At 43.4% G+C, this 17,841-nt stretch overlaps 1 protein-coding gene across 23 annotated transcripts in view; it reads left to right on the top strand.

Annotated features, from left to right (window-relative positions):
* Nucleotides 1-17,841, top strand: part of GRK4 (G protein-coupled receptor kinase 4) — an 81,793-nt gene that overhangs the window by 42,186 nt on the left and 21,766 nt on the right. For all 23 annotated transcript variants that reach the window (XM_081812733.1, XM_081812734.1, XM_081812729.1 and 20 more), the window contains 5 exons: nt 5,441-5,541; nt 11,775-11,867; nt 12,743-12,806; nt 14,796-14,945; nt 16,171-16,311. In XM_081812733.1, the coding sequence (XP_081668859.1) occupies nt 5,441-5,541; nt 11,775-11,867; nt 12,743-12,806; nt 14,796-14,945; nt 16,171-16,311 (549 nt within the window). The remainder of the gene's footprint in view (nt 1-5,440; nt 5,542-11,774; nt 11,868-12,742; nt 12,807-14,795; nt 14,946-16,170; nt 16,312-17,841) is intronic.

Raw genomic sequence — 17,841 nt, 5'->3', positions numbered from 1 at the left:
ATGTGTCATTTGTAAATATCTTCTCCCATTCAGTAGGTTATCTTTTTGTTTTGTTGATTGTTTCCTTTGCTATGCAAAGATTTTATTTTGATGTAATCCCAAGACTTAATTTTTGCTTGTTTCCCTTGCCTCAGGAGACATATCTAGAAAAAAGTTGCTATGGCCTGTGTCAGAAAAATTATTGCCTGTGCTGTCTTCTGGGATTTTTATGGTTTCAGGCCTCACATTTAGGTCTTTAATCCATTTTGAGTTTATTTTTGTGTATGGTGTAAGAAAGTGGTCCAGTTTTCCTAACACCATTTGTCGAAGAGACCATCTTTTTCCCATTGCATATTCTTGCCTCCTTTGTCCAAGACTAATTGATTATAATATAATTGTGGGTTTTCTGTTCTGTTCTGTTGATTTGTGTGTCTGTTTTTGCGCCAGTACCATACTGTTTTGATTACTTCAGCTTTGTATTATATCTTGAAATCTGGAATTGTGATACTTCCAGCTTTGTTTTTCTTTTTCAAAATTGCTTTGGCTATTTGGGGTCTTTGTGGTTCCATATCAATTTTAAGATTATTTCTTCTAGTTCTGTGAAAAATGTTGTTGATATTTTGATAGGGAATGCATTAAATCTGTAGATTGCTTGCAGTAGTTTAGACATTTTAACAATATCTGTTCTTCCAATCCATGAGCATGGAATATCTTTCCATCTGTTTACATCGTCTTCAATTTCTTTTGTCAGTGTTTTAAAATTTTCAGAGTACAGGCTTTTCATTTCCTTGGTTGAGCTTATTCCTAAGTATTTTATTATTTTTGGTATAATTATAAATGGGATTGTTTTCTTAATTTTTCTTTCTGCTGTTTCATTATTGGTGTATAGAAATTCAATTGGTTTCTATACATCGATTTTGTATACTGCAACCTTACTGAATTCATTTATCAGTTCTAGTAGTTTTTTGGTGGAGTCCTTAGGGTTTTCTATATATAGCATCATGTCATCTGCAAATAGTGAAAGTTTTACTTCTTCTTTACCAATCTGGGTGCCCTTTATTCCTTTTACTTGTCTGATTGCTGTGGCTAGGACTTCTAGTACTATGTTGAATAAAAGTGGTGAGAGTGGACATCCCTGTTTTGTTCCTAACTGCAGAGGAAGAGCTCTGTTTTTCCCCATTGGGGATGATGTTAGCTGTGAGTTTTTCATATGTGGCCTTTATTATGTTGAGGTGTGTTCTCTTTACCTACTTTGTTGAGGGTTTTTTTTTTTATCATGAATGGATGTTGTACTTTGTCAGATGCTTTTTCTGTGTCTGTTGAAATGATCATATGGTTTTTATCCTTTCTCTTGTTGATGTGATATATCATATTGATTGATTTGTGAATATTGAACTACCTTTGCAACCCAGGAATAAAGCCCACTTGATTGTGAATGATCGTGAATGATTTTTTTTTTTTCAATGTATTTTGGGGTTTGGTTAGCTAGTATTTTGTTGAAGATTTTTGCATTTGTGTTCATCAGAGATATTGGCTTGTAGTTCTCTTTTTTTGTGGTGTCTTTATCTGGTTTTGGTATCAGGGTAATGCTGGCCTCATAGAATGAATTTGGAAATTTTCCTTCCTTTTCCATTTTTTGGAATTGTTTGAAAGGAATAGATGTTAATTCTTCTTTAAATGTTTGGTAGAATTCACCTGTGAAACCATCTGGTCCTGAACTTTTGTTAGGAGTTTTTTTTTTTTTTAATTATTATTATTATTATGGATTCAGTTTCTTTGCTGGTAATTGGTGTGTTCAGATTTTCTGTTTCTTCCTGTTTCAGTTTTGGTAGTTTATATGTTTCTAGGAATTTATCCATTTCTTCTACATTGTCCAATTTGTTGGCATAGTTTTTCGTAATATTCTCTTATAATTGTTTGTACTTCTGTGGTGTTTGTTGGGATTTATCCTCTCTCATTTGTGATTTTATTTATTTGGATCCTTTATACAAATAAGAGGTTAATCAATTTTTTTTTAAGATTTTATTTATTTATTTGACAGAGAGAGAGAGAGCACAAGTAGGCAGAGTGGCAGGCAGAGGGAGAGGGAGAAGCAGGCTCTCCACTGAGCAGGGAGCCAGACGTGGGGCTCGATCCCAGGACCCAAGGATCATGATCTGAGCCAAAGGCAGCTGCTTGACCAACTGAGCCACCCAGGTGCCCCAAGAGGTTAATCAATTTTATTGATTTTTTTCAAAGAACCAGCTCGTGGTTTCATTGATCTGTTCTATTGGTTTTTTAGTTTCTATATCATTTATTTCTGCTCTAATATTTATTATTTCCTTCTTCCTGTTGGTTTTAGGTTTTTGTTGTTGTTGTTGTTCTTTTTCCAGCTCCCTTAGATGTAAGGTTAGGTTATTTATTTGAGATTTTTCTTGCTTTTTGAAGTAGGCCTGTATTGCTATAAACTTCCCTCTTATAGCCACTTTTGCTGCTTCCCAAAGGTTTTGAACTCTGGTGTTTTCATTTGCGTTTGTTTCCATGTGCTTTTTTATTTCATCTTTTATTTCCTGGTTGACCCATTCATTGTTTAGCAGCATGGTATTTAACCTCCTTGTATTTGTGGTCTTTCCAGATTTTTTCTTGTGGTTGACTTCTAGTTTCATAGTGTTGTGTCAGAAAAGATACACAGTATGACTTAGATCTTTTTAAGTTTGTTAAGGCTTGGTTTGTGGCCTAATATGTGATCTTTTCTGGAGAGTGTTCCATGTGCATTTGAAAAGAATGGGTATTCTGCTCTTTGAGGATGGAATGTTCTGAATATATCTGTTAAATTCATCTGGTCCAATGTGTCATTCAAAGCCAATGTTTCCTTGTTGATTTTCTGTTTAGATAATCTGTCCATTGATGTGAGTGGGGAGTTAAATTTCCCTAATATTATTGCATTATTATTGATTAGATCCTTTATGTTTGTTATTAACTGTTTTATGTATTTGGGTGCTTCCAGGTTGGATGCATAAATATTTACAATTGTTATATCTTCTTGTAGGATTGCCCCCTTTATTATTTATTATATAATGTCCTTCTTTGTTCTTATTATAGTCTTTGTTTTAAAGTCTGTTTTGTCTGATGTAAGTATTGCTACTCTGGCTTTCTTTTGACAAACATTTGCATGATAGATATTTCTCCATCCCCTCACTTTCAATCTGCTGATGTCTTTAGGTCTACAATGAGTCCCTTGTAGGCAGCATATAGATGGGGCTTCTTTTCTTATCCATTCTGACTCCCTATGTCTTTTGATTGGAGCATTTAGTTCATTTACGTTCAAAGTAGTTATTGATAGATATGTATTTATTACCATTTTATTACTTGTTTTGTGGCTGTTTCTGAAGATTTTCTCTGATCCTTTCTTGTCTTTCTCTCTTTCATGATTTGTTGGTTTTCCTTAGTGATATATTTGAATTTATGTCTCTTTATTTTTTGCATATTTATTAGTGGTTTTTGATTTGTGGTTACCATTAGGTCGATACATAACATCTTCTGCATATAGCAGTCTATATTAAGTTGATGGTCGTTTAAGTTCGTTACTCCTTTCCTTCCCACATTTTAGGTATATGGTGTAATATTTTACATCCTCTTATTTTGTGAGTTCCTTGACTATTTTTTACAGAAATATTCATTTTTACTGCTTTTGTATTACCTCTCTTCATACCGTCATTTTTGGTCTTTCCTTTTCACTCAAGGAGTCCCCTGTAATATTTCTTGCAGCTTTGATTTAGTGATGATGAGCTCCTTTAGTTTTGTTCGCCTGGGAAACTCTTTATCTCTCCTTCTTTTTGATTTTTTAATAAGTATTTTATTTATTTATTTGAGAGAGAGAGAGAGTGTGCACAAGCCGAGGGGGTGGGGGTGGGGAGGGCAGAGGGAGAAGCAGACTCCCCACTGAGCAGGGAGCCTGACACAGACTCGATCCCAGGACCCTGAAATCATGACCTGAGCCGAAGGCAGACATAGTATAGATGGGAAAAAGCCTCACTTCTATTAGATCTTTTAATTGACACCTATTAATCATTATTAATTATAACAATATTGTTCATTTTTTTAAAATGTGAGTTTTCTATATTGTTGTATATTTCTATCACTAGTTCAACTTTGATGAAAGTGTTTCTTTGATTTGTAGAAAACACAGTTTTGCTGTGTTAACTCAGCTATACCACTGTCAGAAATCAGTTTAGATTGCATTCTCATGTCTAATGACAAATTAAATGTATAATTGAACATGATCTGGTTATCTTTTTCAATAAATCTGGACAGTAGTTTTGTTATGTGTTTTCTTTCTCCAGAATTCTCTAGTTGAGGGTTAAGAGAATGGGAAGTGGGCCCGTAGGGACATATTAGTGAGAATGTAAAGTGGTAGAGCCTTTTGGAGGTCAGCTTTGCAATAAATATCAATGTTTAAGAGACGTGTATCCTTTGAGCTAGTAATCCTACTTCCAGGAATCTGTCTTATAAAAACACAGTTGTACAAAGATGTTCATGGCAGTGGTGTCTGCAGTGGAGAAAATGGGCAGCTAGAATGTGTAAGAAGGACAGATAAGCACATACTCTGGAAAACCATGCAGTCTTCAAGAAAATACGTTAGCTCTCTAGGTAGTGGCACATATTTATAAAACTACGGATGTATTTTTATCCCATTTGTGTGAGAAAAAATTGTTTATTTCTGAGGCTTTGTGTGCATGTGTATGTGTTTATATTTTTAATTATGGCAAAAAAGACATAAAATTGATCATCGTAACCCTTTCTAAGTGCACAGTTCGGTAGCATTACACATACTGACATTGGCGGGCAGCGTGTACCACCACCCATCTCCTGAACTTTCTTTATCCTGCGAATCTGAAACTCTGTCCCCATTAAACACAGCGCCTACTTTCCCCTCCCCCAGGCCCTAGGCAACCACCATTCCACGTTCCATCTTTAGTATTCTGACCATTTCGGGGACCTCACAGAAGTGGGATCATACAGTATTTGTCCTTTTGTGACGGGCTCATTTCACCGAGCACAATGTCCTCAAGGTTCATCCGTGTTGTAGCAGGTATCAGAACGTCCTTCCTCTTTGAAGCTGAGTCACATTCCCCGGCATGGATGGACCACAGTATTTATCCATTCGTCTGTCAGTGGACCCTTGGGTTGCTCCAGGCTTTTGGATATTGTGAATAATGCTGCTGTGGATATGGGTGTACAGATACCTCCCCAAAACCTTGCTTTTCGCTCTGATTTGATTTGCTTAGGAAAAGATCTGAAAAGGTGGACAACACAGTGAACTCTGGGAAATGATACCGGGGTGGCGGGTGAAGGTGGCACTTTGACTTATTTCATACACTTGATGTACTTTTTTCTTACAGTAAGCATTAGGTTCTGTTTACAGTTGGTAAATTATGAAATCACTAATTGTTATGCATTTGGTTTGTGCTGTATTAAAAAGTCAGCAGTCCCTTTACCAGAAATACCTTCCTGTGTTTTGAGAGAATGTCGGTTGAGACTGAAGCAGAACCCCGGCAAGGACGACTTTGAGGAATGCACCAGGTAAGCGGCCGGCACCACCCTGCACAGACGTGTGGCGGATGCCAGATGGGAGGCTTACAGGGGCTCTCTCTGCATGACACCAGCTCTCACTGCAGGACTTTCCAAATTAAAGTGGTCATTTTCACTAGAAAGAGATACACGAAGGGTGATAATTATACAGACAGAAGGGACACCCTGAAATGGGTCACATCGTGGAGAGCCAGTGTATGCACATGGTTTTGCAGGCCCCTGGCCCCTCCGCTCAGCCTTCTGAAATGCGTGTGTCTGGGATGTAAGGATTCCCATAAAATGTTGTTTTTTTAAAGCCCTAGGAACTTGCTGAAAATACCTTTTCTCTAGGTATTTGCAGTACAGACAGGGAAATTCTAAGTGAAAGCACTTTGACTAAATCCGGCTCCTGATGTACACAGGGAGAAAGAATGGTTTCTGGACTGATCTGGCCCAGAACACGGAGTCCTCTGTCCAGTCATGCAGCATTCGGGTGTTGTTTATCCTAAGAGCCCTTCAACAGAGGCTAGTTGAGTGCTGGCTCTATGTCAGGTGCTGCATCCGTTTCTTGGGGTGGCCATCACAAAGTTCCACAAACTTAGGTGGCATAAAACAGCAGGAATTTATTCCCTGGATGCCTGGGTGGCTCAGTTGGTGAAGCATCTGCCTCCGGCTCGGGTCGTGATCCCAGGGTCCTGGGATCGAGCCCCGTGTTGGGCTCCCTGCTCAATGGGGAGCCTGCTTCTCCCTCTCCCTCTGCCCCTCTCTTCCCTGCCACTTGTTCTCTCTCTCTCTTGCTCTCAAATAAATAAAATCTTTTTTTTTTTTTAAAGATTTTATTTATTTATTTGACAGAGAGATAGACAGAAGAGCACAAGCAGAGGGAGTGGCAGAGGGAGAGGGAGAAGCAGGCTCTGCACCGAGCAGGGAACCCGACGCGGGACTCGATCATGACCCGAGCCGAAGGCAGACGCCCAACCATCTGAGCCACCCAGGCGCCCTAAATAAAATCTTAAAAAAACAGCAAGAGAAGTTTATTCTCACAGTTCTGAAAGCTGGGAGTCTGAAGTCAAGGTCTCTCAAGGACAGGATCCTTCCTCGTCTCTGCTTGTTTCTGGTGGAGGCCAGCGATCCCTGCTGTTTCTAGGCTTGCAGCTGCAGCATTTCAGTCTCTGCTGTCATTGTCCTCGTGTTCTCTCCTCTTCTTATAAGGGCACCAGTTCCATTGAATCAGGGCCCACCCTATTCTGGTATGACCGCATCTTAACTATTTATATCCGCAAAGACCAGGGTTAGAACTCAACATATCTGTATGGGGGAAGCATTTTAAATCACAGTAATAGTTTGCTTCTTTGGGTTGAGGTTATGTTAGAGAGCAAAACAAAACACTGCTGACTTGAGTTTTCATTCCTACGTGACTTAAAAAAATATGAATTGCAGAGCTTTGGCTTATTAGTTATTTTTTTGGAAAATAGTTATTAAGCACCTATTTGTGCTGTCATTGATCTAGTTTCCAGGAATAAAATGATAAGCAGGAATGAGTTGGTTCTTTACTTCTGGGGAGCTGTATTAGTTTCCTATTGCAGCCATAACAAATTGCCACAAACTTGATGGCCTAAAACCACACGCATCTTTTTTTTTTAGTTCTGGAGGTCAGAAGTCTGAAAGCAATATCGCTGGGCAGAAATCAAGGTGTCCATAGGGCCTTGCTCCATTGAGGATCTAGGGGAGGATCCATTTTCTTGTTTTCTAGGAATGCATTACTTGGTTCATGGCCCCTTACTCCATGTTCAAAACCAGCCGTACAGCATCCTCAAGTTTCTCTCTGCTTCTGTCTTTAGGAAACCTTTTCTTACTCTGTATGTGCACATCTCCCTCAGCCTCCCTCATACAACGACATGTGTGATGGCATTTAGGGCCCACCCAGATAATCCAGGATCATTTTGCCATCTCAGTCCCCTTAACTCAGTCATCTGCAAAGTCCCTGTTGCCATGGAGGGTGACAGTCACAGGTTCCAGGGATTGGGTCATTCATTATTCAGCCTACCACAGGTGCTGAATAAATTGCCAGGGAGTGAGCGTTGAGGGTGCCTCTCCTAGCCTGGGGCCACGAGAAGAGTCTTCTCAGAGACCCTTCCCTGCAGGCTGAGGAGGAGGCCAGGGAGCACAGAGACCCGCAGGGGGAGGGGCTGGTCGAGGATTGCTGCTGCTTCACCCCAGGAGGGCTAGGGAGAGGGTCCTTGCGGCTCCCACTCCCTGGTCCTTGTTCCCAGGTGCCCTTTCTGTCACTTCCCAAGTGTTCACACGGGCGTCCTCACATGAACAACAGTGATAAACGCTTATGAATGCATTACTCCTCCTAGTAACCCATGAAGTGGGCACGACTGTTATCCTTACTGGAGGCCAGAGAGGTTTGGTAACCTGCCCCAGGCCCCTCTGCTTGAGGACAGAGCAGCCAGCTCCCTCACACGGGTGCGTTCCCCAAGAAGGGCAGTCATCAACCTGGTTTGCATGCAACTTTTGTGAAGATCCCACTTTTAAAACTGATCACGTTTGGTTCCATTTTCATTTTGCAGAAACTACTAGAAAAAAATCTGAGAATTAATTCCTAAGTAGTCACTTCAGATGTTGTGTTTTTCCTTTCTCAGATCCTTATGTTAACTTGTAGACACACAGAAGAGCGCTAGATCCCATTAGGCCCTAGTGGTGGCATCTCCTAGCGGTGACATCGGTGTGATGGGCACATCCACAGTGTGGGTGTAGACCTGTCTGGCACTGGCACCTCGGCTCAGCCCCTCTCCTGCTTACATTGGTGGGCACTGGCAACTGGAAGAACAAGGTTTTAGGCTAGTCGGTCACTCTGTGCCGCCCAAAGTATCCCTTTGTGATTTAGAATTACCAAAGAACTACATTTTGTTTCTGCGGTAAGTGTGTGGCTCACTGGTGTACAGATCAGCAACTGTGGAGTGGAGGGTATGTCCCCTGTGCTCTGAGACAGGGTGCTGGCAACCGGGCCGGCCCTGTGCTCAGTCGTTTCCGCGTGACTGTGCCTCAGGCCAGCGGCTGCCTCTTTCCTACGCAGCGCGCAGTAACGCTGCCCCATCCGTGTTTCCTGAGGATGACGGCGGTAGGGCAGAGCCTCAGTGACGCCACCGTGGGCGGAGGGTCTGGCCCAGCCCCCGTGGAGGACACCCTAGGGACAAAAGCAGGATGGAAGGCTCCACTGCAGCACTCCACAGCCTGGAGACAAAGAAGGGGACAGCCCCAGGCTGGAGACCGTCCCCTGTGCTGACACACTCGCAGACAGCAGAGCAGGACCTCCTCCAGGAGCAGTTTCAGGGGGGCAGGGCAGGCCACGTGTCATTGGCCTTTTCAAGGTCACTCCCAGAAGCACAGTGTCTCTGTCTGTCTGGCTGCTGTAACAGATGCCACAGACTGGGAGGCATCTGTCTCCCATGGCTCTGCAGGCTGGAAGCCCGTGGTCACGGTGCCACCGTGGTCCGGCTCTGGTGAGGCCCCTCTTCAGAGTTCTGTGGCCTCACGTGGCAGGAAGGGCCAGGTTGCTCTCTGGGGTCTCTTTCATAAGAGCACGAAACCAAATCCGTTCAGGGAGGCTGCACCCTCCAAAAACCGTCACCTCGGGGATTAGGTTTCAACATAGGAGTTTTGGCGGGACACACATTCAGTCCATAGCATACATCATCATGACTATCCCTTCCAAAAACCAAGCACCCATGTGCCAGGGAATAGCCACACCTCCACTTTGACCTGCGGAGAAAAGTACACATTGTGAGGAGCAAAGACCCACCTCTGCATGCCCCTGAGGTTGTGCGGGGAAAGTCACACTGCTTAGCAGGCCTGGTCCGGGCCGCGGGGGAGAAGGGTCCTTTCACGCCTGTGGGTCCACGCTGCGTGTTCGCACCATGGCTTCCTGTGCTTTGTCACTGGGAACCAGCTTTCTAGTGGGGACAGCATTTCACTTCCCTAGCACTTGCCAGCTGGTTTCCTGATTTCTCTTTTTACCTCTAGGCCTCTTTCCTTTTTCTATGGTTACCATGTGTTCCCCCATTCCAGCCTTAGGGTTCTTCATTGATACATCTCTTCACTAATTTGTTCATATTTTTAACCCTCTGATGAGGCACTTTTCCAATTCCGTCCTGTTGTTGACGAATGGGGTGGTGTACACGACCATATCAGACTGGCCACAGGTCTGCCTCCTTCTCTGTGTATCCGCTTCGAGATACCGACTTAAAAGTCTCTCATATTTAAATAAGTTTTAGTACTCAGTCCTCTGTCTGTTTGGGTTAGTTTCACTTGACTGGTGGTGGTTTATTCCTTACATTCTTACTAAGTGCCTGTCGTTTGCCAGCAGCTGGGCCAGGCACTGGCTAACGGGGGACCTCAGCACGATGCGGTGCAGAAATGAGGACTTTCAGAATTCCCTACTATTCTGGCTCATTTCTGTATTGCTGCAACCTTCATTGCCCCGAAAGCCTTCCTTCTCATTTTGGATTCCAGAGTACTGATGCTGCATAATGAACATAAATGTTTCCTTTAGGGCGCCTGGGTGGCTCAGTCGGTTGGGCGTCTGCCTTCAGCTCAGGTCATGATCCCGGAGTCCCGGGATCAAATCCCGCATCGGGCTCCCAGCTCGGCGGGGAGTCTGCTTCTCCCTCTGACCCTCTCCCCTCTTATGCTCTCTCTCACGCTCTCGCTCAAATAAATAAGTAAAATCTTTAAAAAGAAATAAATGTTTCCTTTAGGCTCCCCGCTGTTTTCTGTAAGAAGCTGTAGTGAGAGGCAAGCATAGTGTGATGGTTGGTGGGGAGCCCCAGGATGGATATATTAAAAACCAATGTGGAACTGATACACAGTTTTAAATATCATAACTTTGAAAAAAATGTGTGCAGTGGGAGAGGGGGGCGCCTGGGTGGCTCAGTTGGTTAAGCATCCTACTCTTGGTTTCTGTTCAGGTCAGGATCTCAGTTGTGGGATCAAATCCCGCATTGGGTTCTGTTCTCAGTGCTGAGTCTTCTTGTCCCCACCCTCCCAAATAAATAAATAAATAAAATCTTTAAAAAAAGGTGTGTGCAGTAGGTTTATTTCTCAGATTAGAGCAGCGGGGCAGAGTCTGTTGTTTTTGAGGTAAGGAGTATTAGGAAGTGAAATTGAGAAGCACTGGTAAGTTGATTGTAGTCATCAGCATATTAATTTATACAGACTGAAATATACAATTATATTAGAATAAGTTGATAGTGTGTGGTTCTTCTCATGGAAATACACAAACACGTCTACAAAGATGATTTAACTAAGCCGACAGTATCAGAATCCTTGCCCTGGTCCACAGAGGTTTGGAGTTGGGCTGCCCACGTGCTTAGGAGGGAAAGGTGTTCCTAGAGGCAGGCAGCTCCACTAGGACAGGAGGAGGTGGTCTAGGTAGCCAGCCTCCAGAACAGTGCTCAGGTCTCAGATTATACGTAGCAGCCATGTCAGACCCTCTGATGTCTGGACATCTTCCAATGTCTATTACACTCTTAAAAATGATTGAGGACCCAAACAGCTTTTGTGTATGTGGCTTACATTTTTAAAAAGAAGAAGACATAAACATTCCACTTGCCATCAGAGCAATGATGTCACATGTCTTGTGCTTCTGGAAAACTCCTCTGTGAAAATGAGGTTTTTAGTTTTTAAAAGGCACATGATGTCTCAGCGTTATTACAAATATAGTTTCATTGTTAAACACCCCCCTGAAAGGGTCTCAGAATCCATAGGGATCCTCAGAACACATTTTGAGAATCGCTGTGCTATAATATTAGTTAGTCCGAGAACTTGTGAATAACCTCCTTTTACAAAATAAAGTGAAATCAAGTGGCTTGCTCGGCATTCTTACAATCAGTGAAAATGCTAGAATTGTTCCCGAAGCCTCTTGAATTACTGGTCTACTAGCAATTCCCCATGGAAACTATGATCTTTTCCCATTTGGGTTTTTGTCCATGCTTGGGAGACGCTTTCCTTCTTCCTTCATCTGGATGACTTCTACTTCAACTCAGACACCAACTTCACCTTCATATTTTTACTGATAACATTAGAAACAAGTGTGGAATTCTATAATTGCAAATTTTAATATATTTAATTGTGTAAAATGATTGACTTCCCATACCCAGTGTTGATGAATGTGCTGAAACATAGTTGTTTTCATATTGTAATGCAACAAACGTATATAATTACGTAAAATCTTTTTCTAGAATTATCCATAACTATTTAAGTGGAGAACCATTTGGAGAATACCAAGAAAGCCCATATTTTTCTCGATTTCTACAGTGGAAATGGCTGGAAAGGTATGTTCTAATTTAAAATTCAAAAACAAGTAGTAACTTCTCAGAATGTGTACTGATTGATGTATACTTTTCCATCTGTCAAAATAATATTGGAAATCTTGGGCTGGATACGGTACTGCTGTACAGAAACTATTAATATGTGTTATGTAATTTCTTCAGCCTTGTGAGCACAGTAGTTAGAAAATAAAACATATCCTAGATTCACAGAAATATAATCCGATGTGCACTGGTTCAGTCTTGTGGTACTAGCCACGTGGACTCAGTCAAGGGACTTGGCCTTTGTGAGCATCAGGTCCCTGTTTTTGAAAATAGACGTCATTCTAGAATGCACCCTACTGGGCTGCTGGACTGCCCTGAGGATTGTGTATAGCTTGGTGTACAAAGTAAGTGCTCAGTAAGTGTGGTTGTTACAATGGTTATTGATTGATTAGACTTCCAGTTCTACTTCATGCACGTTTCTTTTGAGATGTTGAGTATAAACACCTCTTTGAGGTTCTTTTTCCACAGGGTGGTGCACTGTAGGTATGTCATTTTCCTCCGCAGCTTTCCAATAGGCCCAGTACATACATATGTCGTGATGTGAACTAGTTGCTGACCTTCCTTCAGTTAGTAAGGATAATTGGACAGTTCTAGATCTATCTTCATTGTTTTCAATAATTCTTAATGTTAACATGCACTTATATCTCTTAGCGTAATGGAAGTCGTCCCACCAGAGGGAGCCACGGTCCCTGAGCATGGGCACTCTTGCCCCGGGCATTCCCTTTGAATAGTGCAGTGTCATAAATAAGGCCAGGACGGGAGCTAGGTAGGATTTTCTGCTTTAAAATAACAATGTGATGTGACACTTGAAGCTTTTTTTTTTTTTAATTAATTAGGCAACCAGTGACAAAGAACACATTTAGGCATTACAGAGTTCTAGGAAAAGGCGGATTTGGTGAGGTAAGTAATACGTGACTAGAAAAGTAAGACAGCATGGTACTTGAGAGACATGATGTGTCAACTTTACCAATACCTTTATTTCTCTACTGTGTATTTTGGGAATGATTTAGCCAACCGCAAGAATTAAGATTGAACAAACAAAAGGTACTTTGCTACCTGCTTTTAAAAGATTCGGAGATCTTGGGTGCCTCGGTGGCTCAGTTGGTTAAGCGGCTGCCTTCGGCTCGGGTCATGATCCTGGAGTCCCGGGATCGAGTCCCGCATCAGGCTCCCTGCTCAGCAGGGAGTCTGCTTCTCCCTCTGACCCTCCCGACCCTCCCCCCTCTCATGCTCTCACTCTGTCTCTCTCTCTCAAATAAATAAATAAAATCTTTAAAAAAAAAAAAGATTCGGAGATCTGGAAAGAAAAAATTCACTATCTTCATGATTTTTTTCTTTCACTTTATGTTTCTTACAGAAGTTGTTTCCCGCATTCAGTTATTCAACATTCAGTCTCAGTTTGTCCTGATGGAAAAGATGATTGTTTCCATATTGTTGAATTTCTGTTACTCTATTTCCTTAATTTAAGACTAGCTTAAAAGCTCATATAGTGCAGAGTATATTATTAAATGTGCCTATTTATCTCAACTCTGTGTGGACATGTATGTGCTCCACACCTATATCAAAAGATACTAGAAAATGTGTAAATTTGGGAAAATCCTAAGGACACTACCCACAAATCCATGAGAGATGGTCTTTGAACATGATGGCTCTCCTAGAGAGAGACTATTGTGTGGGGTGGACCAAGAATCACATGTCGTTCTGGTTAGGTCATTTAAAGAGGTGTTAGTTGCCTCATTGATTGTCTGGAGGGGTCAGGTTCAGTTTTAGCATTTATAACTCCCCAGAGCCAGCGCCGGGACAGCCACAGAGAACCGAAGCTGCACGTGTAGTCAGAAGCAAGTGAAATTGCCCGCATGTGATCAAAATCACCCATGCTCCCAAATTCCCATGGAAAGCCTAAACCAAAGCCACCAGAGTTCCCTTAATGTGGATTAGGAAGCCGACCTAAGAGGCCTTGTCCCACAAGTGAGGCCTCTCCTACCTCTGTGCTTGGGTGAGGGAGACATCGGCCCACGTCGCCATCATCTCAGAACCAGCAATGTTCTGCCCGACACAGTCCTGGAAACCTGTTAGAGTATTTCCAGTGATCCAACCAAATGCTGTTGCAACCCTTCCAGGATAGAGATTTCTGTAAGAAATCCACCCTCTGTTTGAATACCTCCTCCTCAAGCAGGAAAGTAATTCGCTCTCTTTAACTCGTGCTACTCTGCCTTTCATGATGTCCAAGTATAAAACTCAGATTCTATCCAAGAACAGAGGATGTTTCCAGCTCTTGTGTTTACAAAAGAATGTAGTTCTAGTTATAGCCACATGGAGGTTCTAGAAATGGACCCAGGAGTAACGTGTTAGCGAATTTTAACTGTTGTGAAAGACTTGGTATATTTATATTGATAGATTATTTTTTAACACATTTACTTGTGTTTCCACACAAAAGATTGTACAGATGGATAAAGTGTTCTGGTTTTTCACGGACCTGTTCTGGATGGGTTATTTGTTACCTCGCGTCTGTGGTGGAGCGGAACAGTCCATTTCCACTGTGCATCCCTGTCAGACGGAACCCTGTGACCCTAATGCGGACAGCCTCAGTGCCTTTTAAATCCAAATTCCAGGAGTGGATTTACTTTTTCCAAATGCTAACACCTCTTCTGGTGGTTTTGCAAGGGCAGACATTTTGGTCTTATTTTGTTGACCGCAGTGCTTTCACTTAGGCTTCAAGTCCTCCGGAAGAGATTTGTGGGGTCCTGCGGTGGCACCGAGGAGAGAGGACCGGTGGCATCTCTGTGTGCCTGGCTGTAGAGATAGCACAGTGCTGTGGAGGGGGTCGGCGGCGCAGCTGGCCTTGCTTCCGCGGTGGACCTCGGCTTCATCCCATCCTCTTCACGACAGGGAGACGATCCCTGCTTCCCTGGGTGGTTGCGAGCAGCAGAGGAATGTTCGTGTTCAGCTGAGAGTGCAGAGTCTGGCTCCCTCGCCTCTTCTCCCTTCTCTTTCTTCGACTTGGCAATTCCACTTAGGAGAATTTGTCTTAAGTTAACGGTAAAGAGATATGCCAAGATTTATGTGCTGAGACCTAATGGTAGGAAAATGACTAAAGAAATTTTGGAGTAGTCAGATATTGGGAGAACATAGAGTGATAAGGAAACAGTCGCACTGGAAGATGAAAACAGGAGATTATAAAATATTATCTATTCTATAATAGAAGGTGAGGTTCCCCACCCAAAATTCGGGAGGACTCAGAAGCCCTATACAGTTATCTTGGGATTTCAGTGAGTTTTATCATTGTCCTTACTAATACTTTCAGTATTTTCCACAATGAACTCTATATTTTCTCATCAAAGTCATGTTATTGATGGATTAAAGTGATATCATGTCTTATGTTTGCTTATAAGGCAACCGTGTCTGTGTATGTGTGGTATATGTGCATGTGTTATGTGTGTGGGGCGTGTGCGTGCCTGTGGCGAGCAGTAAGTGTGTGGGGAGTGTGTGCGTGGTATGAAGGGTGTGCGTGTGTGTGTGTGTGCGCGCGCACGTGCGTAGTGGACGGGAGTCAGAGGACACAAGTAGCCCCGTGCCGATAGCCCAGAAGCTGTGGGATGGGTCCTTGGGAGCTCGTTATAGCCCCGTCTCCACTTCTGTGATTTTGGAAATTTTTTCCTAGTGGGAAGGTAAGTAATGTATCAATAGTATTTTAACAACTAAGTAGAATAAATGCATGAGAGTTTATGAACTCTATGCAATATCTTTTCTTATATTCTTAAACTTTTTTTTTTTTTAAAGATTTTATTTATTTATTTGAGAGAGAGCACATGAGAGGGGGGAGGGTCAGAGGGAGAAGCAGACTCCCTGCCGAGCAGGGAGCCCGATGCGGCGCTCGATCCAGGGACTCCAGGATCATGACCTGAGCTGAAGGCAGTCGCTTAACCAACTGAGCCACCCAGGCGCCCTATTCTTAAACTTTTAAAAGAAAGCGGGATCAGTTTACTTTCAAACACTGTGGCCCTTGTGCAAGGACTGAAAGACCCAGGGAGACCCTGGCCGACCCGACGTGCTATGATGCCCTGTGGGCAGATGCGCCGCGGCTCTGGCTGGGAGAGCGAGGGCCCCCCCCACCCCCGCCAGCCGCCAGCCCCTCCCTGCTGTTCACCAGAGGGGCTGATCATGGAGGAAATGGGGCTTGGTTGCTGGTGGTGGTGGTGGTAGGGGCGGCGGCCTAAGAGGTGGCAGGTGTGTAGAAACCTTTCTTTCCCCTTTTTTAAACTAGGTTTGTGCCTGTCAAGTGCGAGCTACAGGAAAGATGTATGCGTGTAAGAAGCTAGAGAAAAAAAGAATAAAGAAGAGGAAAGGTGAAGCCATGGCTCTCAACGAAAAGAGAATCCTAGAAAAAGTGCATAGCAGATTTGTAGTGAGTATCTGGGTTTAGTTCTCGCTGTGGATGGCGCGGTGAGGACCCCTTTCCTGGGCATACCTGCTGCTGGGCCCACCTGCACTGCTGCCTCGGCTGGCGGCGGGGCCAGGGGCCAGGGACAGCCTGGTCCTGCTGGTGGCCTCTGCTTCCCTATCCCCTTCTTACTGAACACACACACAAAGCAGTGGTGATCCCATCCCCCGGGGCCTGGTCTGTGGGCTCCTCCTCACACCCAGCAGCGGGCTGTTACCGGTCAGGGCCCTGCCCTCTCCTGGGCAGCCAGTGCTCATCCTGGGCCGTGGGGCCACTGCCTCCTGAGCTTGAAGGCACTGCCCCAAGTCCTCCTCTCTGCGAGGCCGCAGTCTGACACCTGGCCAATGTACTGCTGGGCTCCCGGCTAGCATTCTCCAATCGTATGAAGCCTTAAATCCCACCTTCACTGTGTCAGGCAAGGGTTGGGCGAATGGGGCTTAGGTGACCCTCCTAGGCCCTGTGTTGTGCATGAGGTGCTGTGGCGTTCATCCCCAAACCTAACTTCTCTCCCCCCCTTCATATCTCCTGGAGCATCTGTGGCAACAGGAGGGTCTATGTAAGGGGGAGAGGGAAAGATAACTTAGGACAGAATTTGTGGTGTTAGGCTTACTTCCTCCAAGTCACTTCTGTCTCAGGACTGAGGTTCGCTGCTTTGTGCTAGGGGACAAACTTTGCAAATAGTAGCCTGCACAGCCATCCTCTACCTTTACCTCTGTGTGTGACAGGTCTCTCCTCGTACATTCCACAAAAATCTTTAATAAAACTGGCTCATCATGGAGTTGTTTTAAATATGTTTGTGTAACTACCTTGAAACACAGAAATCCATAATCTAGCTTTATGAAAGGGACATAAATAATACCTATGGTTTATTCTATTTAAATGAAATATTTTTGTTTCTGTATTCTTGGCCTCTCCCAAGGAACCTAGACATATTTTCCTTCATCCTTTTCTTTTCTAATTGAAGTATAATTGATATGACAATATCCTGTTAGTTTCAAGTGTACATCATAGTGATTCCATATTTTTATGCATTATGAAATGATCCCTGTGATAAGTCTAGTTACCATCTATCACCACACTTACTCCAGTATTATCAACTATGTTCCCTATGCTATACATTACATCTCCTTGACTTATCTGTTTCATAATTAGAAGTTTGTTTATTTAAGTAATCTCTATACCCAGTGTGGGGCTTGAACTCACGACCCTGAGATCAAGTTGCATGCTCTTGCAAATGAGCCAGCCAGGCGCCCTGAAGCCTCTTTTTTTTTTTTTTTTAAAGATTTTATTTATTTATTTGAGAGAGAGAGAATGAGAGAGAGCACATGAGAGGGGGAAGGGCCAGAGGGAGAAGCAGACTCCCTGCCGAGCAGGGAGCCCGAGTCCCGCGACTCCAGGATCATGACCTGAGCCGAAGGCAGTCGCTTAACCAACTGAGCCACCCAGGCGCCCCGCCCTGAAGCCTGTTAATCCCTTCCACTTATTTTCTGTCCC

Source organism: Leptonychotes weddellii, chromosome 2 (genome assembly GCF_054177405.1).
Source record: "Leptonychotes weddellii isolate Sample4059 chromosome 2, ASM5417740v2, whole genome shotgun sequence".
NCBI classification, from domain to species: domain Eukaryota; kingdom Metazoa; phylum Chordata; class Mammalia; order Carnivora; family Phocidae; genus Leptonychotes; species Leptonychotes weddellii.
Note: the sequence above shows the minus strand (reverse complement) of the source record. Positions and strands in the feature narration are given on the sequence as shown.